This window comes from Triturus cristatus, chromosome 1_1, assembly GCF_964204655.1.
Source record: "Triturus cristatus chromosome 1_1, aTriCri1.1, whole genome shotgun sequence".
In the NCBI taxonomy this organism is placed as follows: Eukaryota; Metazoa; Chordata; class Amphibia; order Caudata; family Salamandridae; genus Triturus; species Triturus cristatus.
In genome coordinates this window covers 574,772,326-574,787,914 of record NC_140579.1, presented here as the reverse complement: position 1 = coordinate 574,787,914, position 15,589 = coordinate 574,772,326, and the positions used below count along the sequence as shown (strand labels likewise).

At 48.1% G+C, this 15,589-nt stretch overlaps 1 protein-coding gene across 2 annotated transcripts in view; it reads left to right on the top strand.

Annotated features, from left to right (window-relative positions):
• The window catches only part of LGR6 (leucine rich repeat containing G protein-coupled receptor 6), a 1,163,733-nt gene that overhangs the window by 1,071,830 nt on the left and 76,314 nt on the right, over positions 1-15,589 (top strand). For both annotated transcript variants that reach the window (XR_014978909.1, XM_085645134.1), the window contains exons 9-11: positions 2,514-2,585; positions 3,639-3,707; positions 4,324-4,395. Coding sequence is in view for 1 of the 2 variants with exons in the window: in XM_085645134.1 (XP_085501260.1) it covers positions 2,514-2,585; positions 3,639-3,707; positions 4,324-4,395 (213 nt within the window). In the remaining variant the exon portion in view is untranslated. The remainder of the gene's footprint in view (positions 1-2,513; positions 2,586-3,638; positions 3,708-4,323; positions 4,396-15,589) is intronic.

The following is a 15,589-nucleotide window of genomic DNA, read 5'->3' as shown; positions in this document are numbered from 1 at the left end:
CCCTCCTTTCTCCCTTTGTTTTCTCTTTCTTTCTTTCTGCTTGTCCTGCCTTGCTTTCTCTTGCTCTGAGTCAAAGGCCGGGGATGAAAAATAAGTACCAGTCCCCAAAAATGAGCGCGGGTGCCCCCCACCAGAAACCACCACAAGAAAGGCACAGAGAACACACGTTGATAGCCCTGGCCATTGCAAGAGAAAGTAATAATGAGAAACAGAGCTCTTATATGCAAACTATGTTGGGCACAAAAATCTCAGCACGGTCCTTTAAATGGGCCATCTGGCTAATAAAGAGACACTAGGTCTCAAAATCCAAGCAAACACCATCTAGCAGAGGCACTTTCAGGAATGCATATTGTTGCTGGCTGTTACCAATGCAGGACTCTGCAAAGAGAGCTGGTTTCAACTTTATACTGGATGAGCCATCGAAGTGCCGGTTGTACGTTGGTTATAATACATTGTACAGTTTCACTATCAGGGAAAGAAAACGGAAGTAAAACTGTGCACATCTGCCATTACAATAAATGCACCCTGGGGGCATGCGTTTGGGGTGGTTTAAAAATTGGGCATTCATTTTACCTCAAGTTTTGAAAAAGGCGGTGGTACATGCTGCATGCCAGACTAAAGCAGATGTAGGGGAAGCACTTGCATATAGGCATGTAATCAGATTAACAAAAAAAAGCATTGATGCAAAATGCGCTTTAATCGAGGCAGATTGTGCACCTTTTAAAGATTAACTGAAATGCTAAATTACACCTGTGACAAACTGCAGGGAAAGGGTTTACAAATCACTGCACATCACTCAGAATCAGATCAGAACCAGAATTCTCTTTATTAGGCTGTGAACAGCCACAAAAGCATGCATGACGTGTGCAAAAATAGGAATAAAATAGATACAAGTTATTAAAACACGCATTTAAAATACGTAAAATCATCAGGCTTGTGATATTAATGACCAGTAATCTGGATAAAAGCAGGCTAGAATAAACAAGACCGAGATTAAAACAGGGTTGAGTACTAATTCATAAATATACTAAAATTAATCTAACCAATATACTAAAATTATTCACACAAATTAAGTGTGGTTTACCAACAGCAATGGCTGCAGGTCAGGAGCATGGCACCTTTTCTTTGAAAAGTCCCATATGAAGAGAGTTTAACATATCCCTGCTACCAAAGTTGTGCACGTTGGAGAACGTGCTACACTAGAATGAAATGCATGGAAAAAATAAACATTTCTACACATTTGCTCTGAGGAATCCCTGGCACAATCGAGCTTAGAAAAGGAGCAAATGTTGATTAGGACATACATGAGCACATTTTTTGGGCGTGTATCATTGAACATCATTGAAAATCTTTGTGGAATTTGCACCTTTTTGGTGTAGGTCACTCCCACTTTGCAAATTAAAACAAGGTAATATTGCATAACCTGCACATTTATTGCCTGCATATGACTTGTGCATGTACACCTTGCACACAGTGCAGGAAGCAAACATGAGGCGGAAATTGCAGGAGGCACATCTTTCACTGTTACTTTTGTGAATCAAGCGCACGTTGGGTATGCAATATGGTATGGGTGGAAGTCAACTTGCAAATAATAAAAGCTGAATGAATTTGGCACTCAGTTCTAAGACTATGCAGGGGTGGTGCTCTAACAGACCAGAGCAGCGAAGAACAGTCTCCATCTGCTAAGTGCCAACCTTAAATGCGTCTGAAATAAATAAAGGACTCATTCACACGTTTTGAACATTTTAAGACGAATTAAAACGTCAACCGAATCTGAGCCAGTCTTCACTCGTAGACATATAGAGCAACACATTGTCAACTGTTCATCCTACCCAGAACTTCATTAAGTCTAATGTGAGATCCGAACGAACCATCAGTTCACTGCCCCGAGCCACTTAAGGTGAGATTAATGGACCTTCATAAGAACAATGTGTTGAGAACAGCCTTGACATGCATGCTAGAAAGAACATTTATAGGCAGCAGATGTGATTCAACAATTGCTTCTGTGGGGTAAGATGTCTATCATATTAGTAATTGATTATTTGCCATTGTAGAATATCGTATCGCCCTTATACACTGTATGTTGCAGAAGGAATCTGGCAAGCATGTATATACAGTATTCCTTATACAATGCACCTGAAGGCTGGGCAGGTTCATTTGGTGACACTGCGTAGAAGGAACTCTTCCAAAGAAACCTCTGCTGACCATGTGCCTGCAGCACAGGGATTACATGTATACTGCCACTAGCAGAGGTTTGAAGTTCTGGGCAGTGGCAATTTACACTATATTTGTATAGATATACCCATTCTTGATTTCATGCCTCGCTTGTATTGGTGTTGATAAATCATGCAGTTCTTTTAAAACATCCTTTGGTCGTTGTCTATCCCTTGCATGTGTGTAAGCCATGGACTGTCCATTCTGGAGCGTGTGTTCTTTGTGTCTCTGTGCATGTGTAGACCATACTTTCTCCCAAATGGAAATGTCTCTTACTTTCTCATGAACTTTATTTTCAGCCACTTTTATGATAATCCCATTCAATTTGTTGGACAGTCTGCATTCCAGTACGTACCAAAACTTCACACTCTGTAAGTCCTTTATTTATTTTATTTCCTTATTTAATTTGTATTGTGCATGCAGGCAGAACATGGTTGACTGCACTCATTTGAATATAGAAACAACCTTTTGAGATAGCCCTGTGTCTTGGAAGGCGTGCGGAAGCAGATAATATTGTTTTTTCATATGAAGACTGGCGTTACTAGACATCGGTCTCTACGACATGAAGCAGAACGAGGGACTTGCATATTTGAAAAACAATGTGTAAGTTGAGGGATGAGAAAACATTGCTGAGGGTCTCATCTGACGTCTCTTGTAGGTTTGCAACAAAAAACAAAACAATGGAATATTGCTTGAATTAATCTCAGTCACTGGTGGCCAGTCATGTCGCATGAGCCACCCTATATAGACCCCAGCCATTTGCAAATCAGCCTTGGTCCAGCTCCAATATGACCAGTCCAGTCCAGCCCAGCCCAAACTGCCAAGCCAGGTCCCTCCAGATGGGAAACAAGCACACATAGACTAGTGAGGCCAATGTAGGCCTCTCCAGAAAGGCAAATATATCTTGGATTCCTGGAAAGCCAGTTTGCCCTGCGTGACAGGATGCCTACTCCAGTTATTCTAAAGCTTAAGCTAGAGCTGGTTCCAGTCATCCAGTCTTGGTATCATAATCCATGCTGGGGGGAAGACAGTGCCTGTCCTTAGCATTTAGATTTATCAGCCGCAGTTTAATATAAACTGGGCTCACTGTGGGATGCGGGGAAGGGTAGCAGTGCAGTATAAGTGTAAAACTCCTAATCAGACACTGTATGCATTTACTGAACTGACATAAAATTGAAGTGGGTTATGCATTGTTGCCTTTAGAGGATAACTGTACTCGCCACTGTGGCAATTTCAGGGAGATCCAGGTGTATTATGTTGAATGTATTGTTGTCAATAATATCAGCAAAGGGTGAATTGTTTGGTGGTTCTAAGCTCATCTTTTTAGAAGTGATGTTAAACAGCTTTATGTGTAGCTTATTATTTCCGACTATACCTTTTAGAAAGAAAAATTACAGATTATTTTTTGTCAATTACAACTGCAGGTCATTGAATGGAGCTACAGATATCAAGGTGTTTCCAGACCTCAAAGGGACCACAAGTCTTGAAATACTGTAAGTACCTCCATTGTTTATTTCAGCAACTTACCACCACTCTTTTTTTCAGTCTTTTTATTCTTTGGACCTCTTTCCATCTAAGAATCTAGCAGTGTGTGACTCCAAAGGTCAGTCTCTGTCCCATATTCAAATAGCTCACTACTATTGTTGTTTTGGTACATCTATTATTGATTTTTATCAATCAATGCTTAATATAATGCTGGATTGTTTATTTTTATATTTAGACTGAACGCACAATGAACTGTCAATAGGTAAAAGGTTGTAATATGTTACTGCCGGTGGTGTCATCAATGCATCTGAGATGTCCCTTCCTCCCCTACCATTTTAATAGGATCATGTCCACAACTTGGCTAAATTGCCTTTTGTCCCGTTAATTCTGGCCTGCCTGCCACAGATGTGCAGCGAATATAGAAACATATGCCTCATAGGTTTATTGAGTGAGGTACCATATTTAATTCACCGCTCCATCCAATTGACTCCTCGATTACTCTGCGACTGCTGAAGTCATACATATTCTCTTCTGAAATACCAATAAAGCATCTCTATAGGTACTCGCTGAAATTTTACCCTGAGTAAGTTCCACTCCTTTTCTTTTCTCTTTCATCTACACCAGGACCTTGACACAGACTGGAATTTGTTTCCTGCCCATGGAAATGTGCCAACAGCTGCCCAACCTGCGGGTCTTGTGAGTGATTTTCTGTGTTAATCCTTTTTTGAACGTTGGGTGAGAAGAAGCCAAAATACTGCTGTTAGACCTGTCAGCCCTTTGGGTGGTCCCTCCTCATCATTATTTATTTTGTCCCACTTTTGCCTCAAACCCTGTTTGAATTTTTCCTTTTTGGGAACCACCAGACTTTTTAGTGTTGCTGCAGATTCAGGGAGCCATTTTACCTACCCCTGAAACTTCTGTCTGAGGGCCTGAAGCACAAAATGGTGGCCACCTGTGACATCACCAGCATCCACTGGAACCTACCAGCACCTTCCAGAACATTCCAGAACTCTGTGACAGTTGGAGGCGGTTTAGAATGTTGGGGAGTTAAGAGAGAGTGTTGGCAGTTGGAGCTGGCAGTTGGCACCTGACTGGTGAAGAGAGAGCAGCAAAAACGTGAAGGAGGAAGGAGTGAAGCAGCAGGGGTGGAAACTTGTGCCTGGAGTGGGGTCCATAAACCCACCCTTGATACTAGTCCCTACTGATGGATCCCAGCCTGTAGCCCTGTGTGGGAAGAAAGCAGAAAAACTCATCCTAAGGACCTGGACAGCAGGAACAGGCCTTAGAAGCAGAAAGCAGCAAGATCCTGACCTGGAAACTGGTTTCCCTGGAGTCCGGCGTCGAGTAGCCTAAGACCTGGAGCCCGAGGTGGAGAAGCGGCGCTGACTGAAGAAGCAGACGTCGTACCCGGAGCCGCCTGAGGTCGTGAGAGGGCGCCGACGGAGGTCGTGAGGAATACCAAAGGTCGAGGAGGAAGTTAACCGAGGTCGAGTGAGCGGCGTCATCGGAGGAGTGAAGTCCACCCTCCGGAGTCGTCGGAGACCGAGGTGAAGTGTACCGGAGGTCGGGAGTGAGGATCGCACTCCGGAGTCGCCCGGAACCTGAGAGGAGGAGCACCGGAGGTCGGGGGTGAGGATCGCACCCCGGAGTCGCCGGAAGTCGACATCGAGGCCAGGCCGGCCGACGTCATCGAAGCCGAGAGCGCCATCGGACCGGAGCCGCCCGAAGTCGACATCGAGTAGAGACTGCCCGACGCCGTCGAATCGGAGGTCGAGATCGAACCGAGGCCGCCGACATCGGACCGGAACCGCCTACCGGCGTCGTCAAAGAACTGACATTGTGCCAAGGCCGCCGAGATCGAACCGGAACCGCCTCACGGCATCGACACGACTCCAGCGGCGTCGGAGCATCAGAAAAAGGGCAGTAAGTGGAGTAGAGGGCGCCTAAGGCCCTGTGGAGACCTGAGAGACTGCTCTAAGGGGCTAGGGAGGTGCTGGAACCAACCTGACTGTGCCAGGGGTGAACTGGGACTAACCTAGAGAGGTTGTTTGGAGAGAGAAAGCCAGGGCACTGGTATTCCCCCCTTGATCTACCTCAGTTTAGGCCTCAGCCTTGACCCAGCCAGGGAGTAGTCCCCCTCGAGCCTTCCACAACCCTACAAGCTGTGCCTGGGCCAAATCAGCCCTTAAGAATTGAAAAGTGATCTGATTACATGAGTGTTGCTGTATACTTTTAATTATTTATTGGGGGCACTGTATTTATTGAGTTTTTACCTATTTATTGCTTCACTATATTTATTGGTCCACAGGGCTTGTTGGTGTACAATATTTATGGGTACAGTATTTATTGCCTCAGAATATTTAATTGCCTGTATTACCTGCACTTATATTTATGTCCCTTGTATTTATGATCATCCCTATTTATTGAATCTTCAGACAATATTTATTTGACCTGCACTATTTAAAATTTGTATATTGTGATTGACTTATTTATTTTTCCAATCAGCAACTAAGAGAAAAAGATAAAGAAAGTTATTTTCATAATTTTTACGGTGTAGAGTCGTTTTTGGAACGGATGCACGCATGGTTATTGTTTGGGTATGTTGTATGCTTAGCACGGAGCCTGATTCCTGACCACTCGAGCCAAGCTACCACAGTGTGTCCGGTAGACCACCACCACCCCTTCTAGTGTGGGAGTGGTTCTCCAACATAAATTGGTGGCAGCGGTGGGATAGAGCTGTGCCTACGCATACTCAACAATAACTGTGGGTAGTCCATAGGCCTACACCGGGAGTTTTCTCAAGAGCGGCCTTCCTAATTGTGGGTTTTTGTTTTTTCCAAATTTACTCTGGTGGTGGGAGGAGGTATTATTAAAGGTACCCCCCTGCATAGTTACTGCACAAAAACCTGTCCTCTAACCTGAGTGGGCAAGATGGAGTTTGTACTAGAAAATCTAGAAACGTACACTGTGGCCCAACTCAGGGAGTTTTGCCAGCGGGAGGGGGTGTACTGTCCCCCAGGAGCAAAGAAGGGTGCACTCCAAACCAGCTTAAGGGCTTGGGGGGAGGCACGCCGAGAGAGCAAGGCTGAGGAGGAAGACAGGGATGGAGAGCCTGATACCGAGGGGGCTGAAATGTACCAACCTGAGGTGGGGAACCTGTCAGCAGGGCCCAGAACCATTTCTAGGAAGGGCAGCAGTGCCTCTAGCGGTGGCTTGTCTGAAGTGGAGCTAACAGACCGGAGGGAGAAAAGACAGCTCACATGGGACTTAGCAAGGCTGGAGAAGGAGAAGGAGGAGCAGAGGATGGCCCATGAATTACGACTGAAAGAAATAGATCTTCAGATCTTGAGAATCGGGGCACAACCTGTTCCTAATGGTGGCAGCCAAACCCAAGAGATCACCAGGGAACCTAAACCATACCTGCCAAAGGACATAGTAGCTAGCTATGGAGTGGGCGACGATATCGCCAAGTGGCTAGCGGCCTATGAGGTCTCGTTGAGGGCCCATGGGGTTCCAGAGAAGTACTGGGGAGGGGGATTGTACAAGTACATGCCTCCAGCTGGTAGGGATGCTTTATTGGCCCTCGAGGAGGATGAGCAGACCCACTACCCCACCATGAAACTGGCGCTCATCAGAAAGTTTGGACTAACACCTGAAAAGTACAGACAGAAGTTCAGGGGTAGTCACAAACTGGGCACACAGAATTGGGTGGACTTCCTGGACTATGCAAAGAAGGCACTGGAAGGTTGGATTCAGGGCAGTGAAGTGAGGAACTACGAGGAGTTGTTTGACCTAGTACTGAAGGAACACCTGCTCGAGAAATGTTTCCCTGAACTGCGGCAACACCTGGTGGATAGCAAGCTGACCAGTCCCCGGAAGCTTGCTGAGGAGGCGGACATTTGGGCTAGTACCCGGGTGTCCACAAGGGGGACTGGAGGGGATACTCAAAAGGCCGGACAGGGCGCCCCCCAGAAGAAAGAGGGAGGGGAAAAGAAAAAGGAGTTCTCCAAAGGCCCCCAAAATAACTTCCAAGGGAAGGGAACAGGATTCACCCCTAAGGCTAACCCGCCCAGAAACCCTAATCCTGGCCAGAGTCAGCAGCCAAGGGTTGTCCATTGCTACGAGTGCGGTGGCGTTGGACACTATAAAGGAGATCCGAAGTGCCAGAAACGACCACCCCCTCCCACTGGAGGAAAGACCCCCGGAGTAGCTAGTGCAGTGCTCGGGGAGGAGATGCCCTTAACTAAGGGAAGGGAGTGGGCGGGTGTCACTTTAGTGTCCCTGGGAGAACGGGAGATGGTTCCTAAGATCCAGGTGCCCGCAAATACCGCAAAGTATGGGCAATGGGTCACCATCAACGGCCAAAGAGGGGAGGCTCTGAGAGACACAGGAGCCAGTATGACTATGGTGCGTAGCCAACTGGTGTCTCCAGAGCAGGTAATTCCCGATGTACTCCACCCAGCCGCGATGGCTGACGGCAGAACAGGCCACTATCCAGTGGCCGAGGTTCCCTTTGAATGGGGGGGGGTTGCAGGTTCACTTCGAGTTGCCGTAAGCCCTGCCGTGCCAGTCGATTGTCTGCTGGGGAATGACATGGAGCACAACGCTTGGAAGGAGGTGGAATACCGGACTCACACCGAGATGCTGGGTACACCTGACTGGGCCTGTGTTAGCACAAGGTCCGCGACTACCCGAAGAGGGAGTTCGTTTCGGCTGGAGCCTGGAACAAAGGCCCAGCCAGCTGCCAGTCAAGGGAAGAACCGAGGACAGGAGGAGCCTGCCTCGGCGTCCCCACCCCGTAGGTCGGATAGGCCACCGGAGGTGGTGGACCAGGAGTCTGCGGTGGGGGACGTTACCAACCTGGAGGACCTACCCATCCCGGCCGAGTGGCATGTGGAGGGAGGCCCGTCCAGGGAGGAATTCTGCCAGGGCCAGAGGGAGTGCCCTACCCTTGAGGGGCTGAGGCGTCAGGCCGAAGCCCAGGCAGCAGGGAACGTTGAAGGGAACTACAGTGTTTACTGGGAGGATGGCCTCCTCTACAGTGAACCCAAGGCACCCCTACACGGATCGTCACGAGCCTTGGTAGTTCCTCAACGTTATCGAGCCTTCCTTCTGGAGTTGGCTCACGATATACCATTGGCAGGACACTTGGGGCAAGACAAGACCTTCGCCCGTCTTGTCCCACACTTTTATTGGCCTCAGATGAAAGTGTCGTCCGATACCTACTGCCGGACCTGTGTGTCTTGCCAAGCCAGTGGGAAAACAGGGGTGAAGCTGAAAGCTCCCCTGGAACCACTTCCTGTCGTTAGCACCCCCTTTGAAAGGGTGGGCATCGACATTGTGGGTCCATTAGATCCGCCAACTACAGCTGGCCACCGGTTTATCCTGGTTCTGGTGGATCATGCCACACGGTACCCAGAGGCAATACCTCTGAGGACCATAACAGCACCTGTTGTGGCAAGGGCCCTGATGGGAATCTTTACCCGAGTGGGTTTTCCCAAGGAAGTTGTGTCCGACAGGGGGACCAACTTCATGTCAGCGTATATGCGGGCAATGTGGAAGGAGTGTGGAGTGACATACCGGTTCACAACTCCTTACCACCCCCAGACCAATGGTCTGGTGGAGAGGTTTAACAAAACCTTGAAGGGCATGATCAGAAGTCTGCCTGAAAGCCTGCGGAGGAAATGGGACGTCCTCCTACCCTGTTTACTTTTTTCCTACAGGGAAGTGCCACAGAAGGGAGTGGGCTTCAGCCCCTTCGAGCTTCTGTATGGGCACCCTGTACGTGGACCTCTTAACCTGGTGAGAGACGGATGGGAAAGAACTCCCAGAAAGCTCCCCCAGGATGTGGTGAGCTACATGCTGGCCTTCCGGAGCCAAATGGCTAAGTTGTGGAAGCAAGCTTCTGACAACTTGGAAGCCAGCCAAGCAGTAATGAAGGCGTGGTATGACCACAATGCTCACCCGGTGGAGTTGGAGCCTGGCCAGAAAGTGTGGGTGATCGAACCGGGAGAGCTTAGTGCCCTCCAGGATCGCTGGTCAGGACCCTTTGAGGTGTTGGAGAAGAAGGGTAAGGCTACCTACTTGGTGGACCTGAAGACCCCTCGTCAGCCCCTGCGGGTGCTGCATGCCAACCGCCTCAAACCCCACCACGAGAGGCCCGAAGTCATCTTGATGATGGTGACTGACGGAGGAGAGGACGTGGAAAGCGAGCCTCTCCCTGATCTGTTTGCGTCTCAAGAGAAGGATGGGTCGGTGGAGGGAGTGATTCTCTCCCCATCTCTAACTCCTGAACAGCAGGAGGACTGTCGCCAGGTCCTGGGGCAGTACTCTTCGTTGTTCTCCCTTGTCCCGGGTAGGACTCACCTGTGCGTCCATGACGTGGACACAGGAGACAGCCCACCTGTGAAGTCCAAGATCTACCGGATGTCAGACAAGGTGAAGGCCAGCATTCATAGTGAAGTCACTAAGATGCTGGAGCTAGGAGTGATCGAACCTTCTAGCAGCCCCTGGTCCAGTCCGGTGGTGTTAGTACCAAAAGCTGCACCACCGGGTGCCCAACCAGAACTGAGGTTCTGTGTGGACTATCGGGGACTGAATTCAGTGACCAAAACTGATGCTCATCCGATCCCTAGGGCGGATGAATTGATTGACCGGCTGGGAGCTGCCCAATATCTAAGTACCTTTGACCTTACTTCAGGGTACTGGCAGATCTCTTTGACTGATGGAGCAAGGGAAAGGTCAGCCTTCTCCACGCCCAATGGCCACTACCAGTTCTGTGTGATGCCCTTTGGGCTCAAGAACGCACCTGCCACGTTTCAGCGCCTGGTAAACCAGATCCTCACCGGAATGGAGAGTTTCTCTGCTGCTTATCTGGATGACATAGCCGTCTTCAGTAACAGCTGGGAGGATCACTTGCGTCACCTGCAAGCTGTTCTCCAGGCCCTGAGACAAGCTGGATTGACGATCAAGGCCAGCAAGTGCCAGATCGGGCAGGGGTCGGTAGTGTACCTTGGACACTTGGTGGGTAGGGGAGCGGTGCAGCCCCTCCAGGCGAAGATCGAGGCCATCATGGCCTGGGAACCCCCCAAGACACAGACTGAGGTCCGAGCATTCTTGGGCCTCACGGGATATTACCGCCGCTTCGTGAAGGGGTACGGTACCATCGTAGCCCCCCTCACGGAGCTCACGTCCAAGAAACAACCTCGACGGGTAGTCTGGACGGAGGCCTGTCAGCAGGCCTTTGTGAGATTGAAGAAAGCCATGTGCGAGGCCCCGGTCTTAAGGGCCCCAGACTTTTCCAAGAAGTTCATTGTCCAGACAGATGCATCAGAACATGGCATTGGGGCAGTGTTATCGCAACTCAACGAAGAGGGTCTGGATCAACCCGTGGTCTTCCTATCCCGGAGACTACTTCCCAGGGAACAGAAGTGGAGTGCAATAGAGCGTGAAGCCTTTGCAGTGGTATGGGCTCTGAAGAAGTTGCGGCCATACCTGTTTGGATCGCACTTCCTAGTTCAGACCGACCACAGACCCCTTCGCTGGCTGATGCAAATGAAGGGGGAGAATCCCAAGTTGTTGAGGTGGTCTATTTCCCTACAGGGGATGGACTTTCAGGTGGAACATCGGCCTGGAGTGGACCACGCCAATGCAGACGGTCTCTCAAGGTATTTCCGCCTTAGTGATGAGAACTCCCAAGGGGTTGGGTAGCTCTCCCCACTTTCAGCTGGGGGGGACGCGTGTTAGACCTGTCAGCCCTTTGGGTGGTCCCTCCTCATCATTATTTATTTTGTCCCACTTTTGCCTCAAACCCTGTTTGAATTTTTCCTTTTTGGGAACCACCAGACTTTTTAGTGTTGCTGCAGATTCAGGGAGCCATTTTACCTACCCCTGAAACTTCTGTCTGAGGGCCTGAAGCACAAAATGGTGGCCACCTGTGACATCACCAGCATCCACTGGAACCTACCAGCACCTTCCAGAACATTCCAGAACTCTGTGACAGTTGGAGGCGGTTTAGAATGTTGGGGAGTTAAGAGAGAGTGTTGGCAGTTGGAGCTGGCAGTTGGCACCTGACTGGTGAAGAGAGAGCAGCAAAAACGTGAAGGAGGAAGGAGTGAAGCAGCAGGGGTGGAAACTTGTGCCTGGAGTGGGGTCCATAAACCCACCCTTGATACTAGTCCCTACTGATGGATCCCAGCCTGTAGCCCTGTGTGGGAAGAAAGCAGAAAAACTCATCCTAAGGACCTGGACAGCAGGAACAGGCCTTAGAAGCAGAAAGCAGCAAGATCCTGACCTGGAAACTGGTTTCCCTGGAGTCCGGCGTCGAGTAGCCTAAGACCTGGAGCCCGAGGTGGAGAAGCGGCGCTGACTGAAGAAGCAGACGTCGTACCCGGAGCCGCCTGAGGTCGTGAGAGGGCGCCGACGGAGGTCGTGAGGAATACCAAAGGTCGAGGAGGAAGTTAACCGAGGTCGAGTGAGCGGCGTCATCGGAGGAGTGAAGTCCACCCTCCGGAGTCGTCGGAGACCGAGGTGAAGTGTACCGGAGGTCGGGAGTGAGGATCGCACTCCGGAGTCGCCCGGAACCTGAGAGGAGGAGCACCGGAGGTCGGGGGTGAGGATCGCACCCCGGAGTCGCCGGAAGTCGACATCGAGGCCAGGCCGGCCGACGTCATCGAAGCCGAGAGCGCCATCGGACCGGAGCCGCCCGAAGTCGACATCGAGTAGAGACTGCCCGACGCCGTCGAATCGGAGGTCGAGATCGAACCGAGGCCGCCGACATCGGACCGGAACCGCCTACCGGCGTCGTCAAAGAACTGACATTGTGCCGAGGCCGCCGAGATCGAACCGGAACCGCCTCACGGCATCGACACGACTCCAGCGGTGTCGGAGCATCAGAAAAAGGGCAGTAAGTGGAGTAGAGGGCGCCTAAGGCCCTGTGGAGACCTGAGAGACTGCTCTAAGGGGCTAGGGAGGTGCTGGAACCAACCTGACTGTGCCAGGGGTGAACTGGGACTAACCTAGAGAGGTTGTTTGGAGAGAGAAAGCCAGGGCACTGGTATTCCCCCCTTGATCTACCTCAGTTTAGGCCTCAGCCTTGACCCAGCCAGGGAGTAGTCCCCCTCGAGCCTTCCACAACCCTACAAGCTGTGCCTGGGCCAAATCAGCCCTTAAGAATTGAAAAGTGATCTGATTACATGAGTGTTGCTGTATACTTTTAATTATTTATTGGGGGCACTGTATTTATTGAGTTTTTACCTATTTATTGCTTCACTATATTTATTGGTCCACAGGGCTTGTTGGTGTACAATATTTATGGGTACAGTATTTATTGCCTCAGAATATTTAATTGCCTGTATTACCTGCACTTATATTTATGTCCCTTGTATTTATGATCATCCCTATTTATTGAATCTTCAGACAATATTTATTTGACCTGCACTATTTAAAATTTGTATATTGTGATTGACTTATTTATTTTTCCAATCAGCAACTAAGAGAAAAAGATAAAGAAAGTTATTTTCATAATTTTTACGTTGTAGAGTCGTTTTTGGAACGGATGCACGCATGGTTATTGTTTGGGTATGTTGTATGCTTAGCACGGAGCCTGATTCCTGACCACTCGAGCCAAGCTACCACAGTGTGTCCGGTAGACCACCACCACCCCTTCTAGTGTGGGAGTGGTTCTCCAACAACTGCTTACAGTTGAGGTCAGGAAATTGAAGAAGTATGCAGAGGGTAATGACTTTAAAATATCACTTCTTTGTAGTGTCATTAGTATACTTAAATGGCTCATGCACTCGCAACATTCTCTCAAAATCCTGTAGCCAGACTAAGAGACTTACAATTCTGTTTGACTGTTCTGCCGCATCTTAAAATTGAAAACTGGGAAATATGAAGCATTCCCACTAGCACCTCTCAAACCCTCATACTTTTTATCATGGAAGCCATTTCCTGCCAAAAGGGTAAGCATGGGAGTGTTCAAACCTTAATAAAACTGAAATGACTTCCACATTTGTAGACATACAATTATAGGACTTTGTCACTCAAAATGTAGAAAGTCTGTCATAAAAATGTCCGTCAATTCAAACTCTAACAGATTACATTCCATCAGAATTCAGTAAAATTGAAGTAGGTATAGCTGTAGACGATTGCATTACATCATTTTAAATCCCAGCAGGTTGCTGTTAATCAGATTATATTTTAGCAGGTTAATTTCTAGTAGATGATGTTTTAGAATATTCTTTAAGAATTAATTGTAGCATACTAAAATGTAGATTTTGTGACATTCCACGCCTGCCAGTTTGCACTCCATGTAATTCCCACTGATTCTATCCATTCTGCAACTTTTCTATATGACATACTTGGTTTTCTGTTCTACTGGCTTGGTTCATTTTGGGCATATATAAGTCTCACTTTAGTCAATCAATCAATCATTCAAACAGGGATATTTAAAGCGTGCTACCCGTGGGGGTCTCAAGGCGCGGGGGGGAGCAACTCTGAGTCAGCCGAATAGCCAGGTCTTGAGGCTCTTCCTGAAGGTTTGCAGAGTAGGGGAGTGGCTGATGTTGACTGGGAGCTCGTTCCAGGCCTTGTCTGCGACGTAGGAAAAGGGTATTCCACCCGCTCTGGTTCTGTGGATGCGCTGGGTTTCTGCTAGGGCGAGGTAGGCGGAGCGGAGGTTTCTTTTGGGAACGTGGAAAGAGACTCTTTCGTTGAGGTATTAAGGTCCAGTGTTGTGGCGGGATTTGTAGGAGTGGGTGAGTAGCTTGAAGGTTACTCTCTTCTCGACTGGGAGTTAGTGCACCAAACATCTTATGTGACTGCAAACTAGAAATTTTGATTCTTAGAATCAAGATATTTGGACATTAAATATCATATTGAGCTGACAACTGGAGAAAGTCGACAAGATGGCTGGATTTTCTGCAGTTGTAAGTTTCAGATAAATGATTAAATCTATGAAAATCTTTGACATGGCATTATGAATTGTAGATTTTCTCCTTTCAGAAGATCCTGTCATACTACTGAAACCACTTCAACAAACATTTCATTCCATGTAGCTTGTTCCTGAAGATATCCTGCCTTGATTTATCTTTCTTTCAAATCTGCACTTGTTTTCAGTCTGTTAAATTGAATGGGCTTAAACTGTAACATCAGAAAACAACTTGTTTATTTTGATAATTTTTACAGGTCAAATCTGCCTGCTGGGACTGTATATGTAGGTAGGAGCGTAGAGTATTTTTTTTTAAAAAGCTGCTATGATCTTAACTGTGTATGGGATCAACAGGTGACGCCTCGCTGAAGACCCACCGCTCCCTCCCTACCCATGTAGTTCAGGGAGATCACCTCTTACCCTGGAGTAATTGTTTCCTGTCATTAATATAGGTACCAGCCACAAAGATCACTACTCTCTTCTTGCATGTTTTCCTACCTTCAGTGTGGTCCCTAGAGATCACTTTCCTAGAAGTCACCTCACTGCTGCCATAATTTGTTAGTAAGGGAGCTGCTACTGTAGGTATCTTCTCTTCATGCATGCTACTAGAGACTCTAACCCAAGAGCCCTCCGGTTACTCCCATTTTTACTTCTCTGCCGTGATTCCCTCCTCTCCAGAGGTCTACTTCCACCTCTACCTCTCCCTCCCATACCTTACTTCTCCAATTGCTTGAAAACTATCAGGCCTCTGAATAAAGATTAACAATGTAGACATAGTGGGGCACTCAAAATAATAATTCACAGCAGTCCAATTGTATTTGAAAGTTCATATATATGCTTTATTTTTTTCCAAATCTTGTTTTTTTTTCATATATAATCTAACACAGCTACAGCCAACACATTTCGTTAAAAAATTAACTTCTTGAGGGCGTATCACACAACTGTCCATGTTCAGAAATG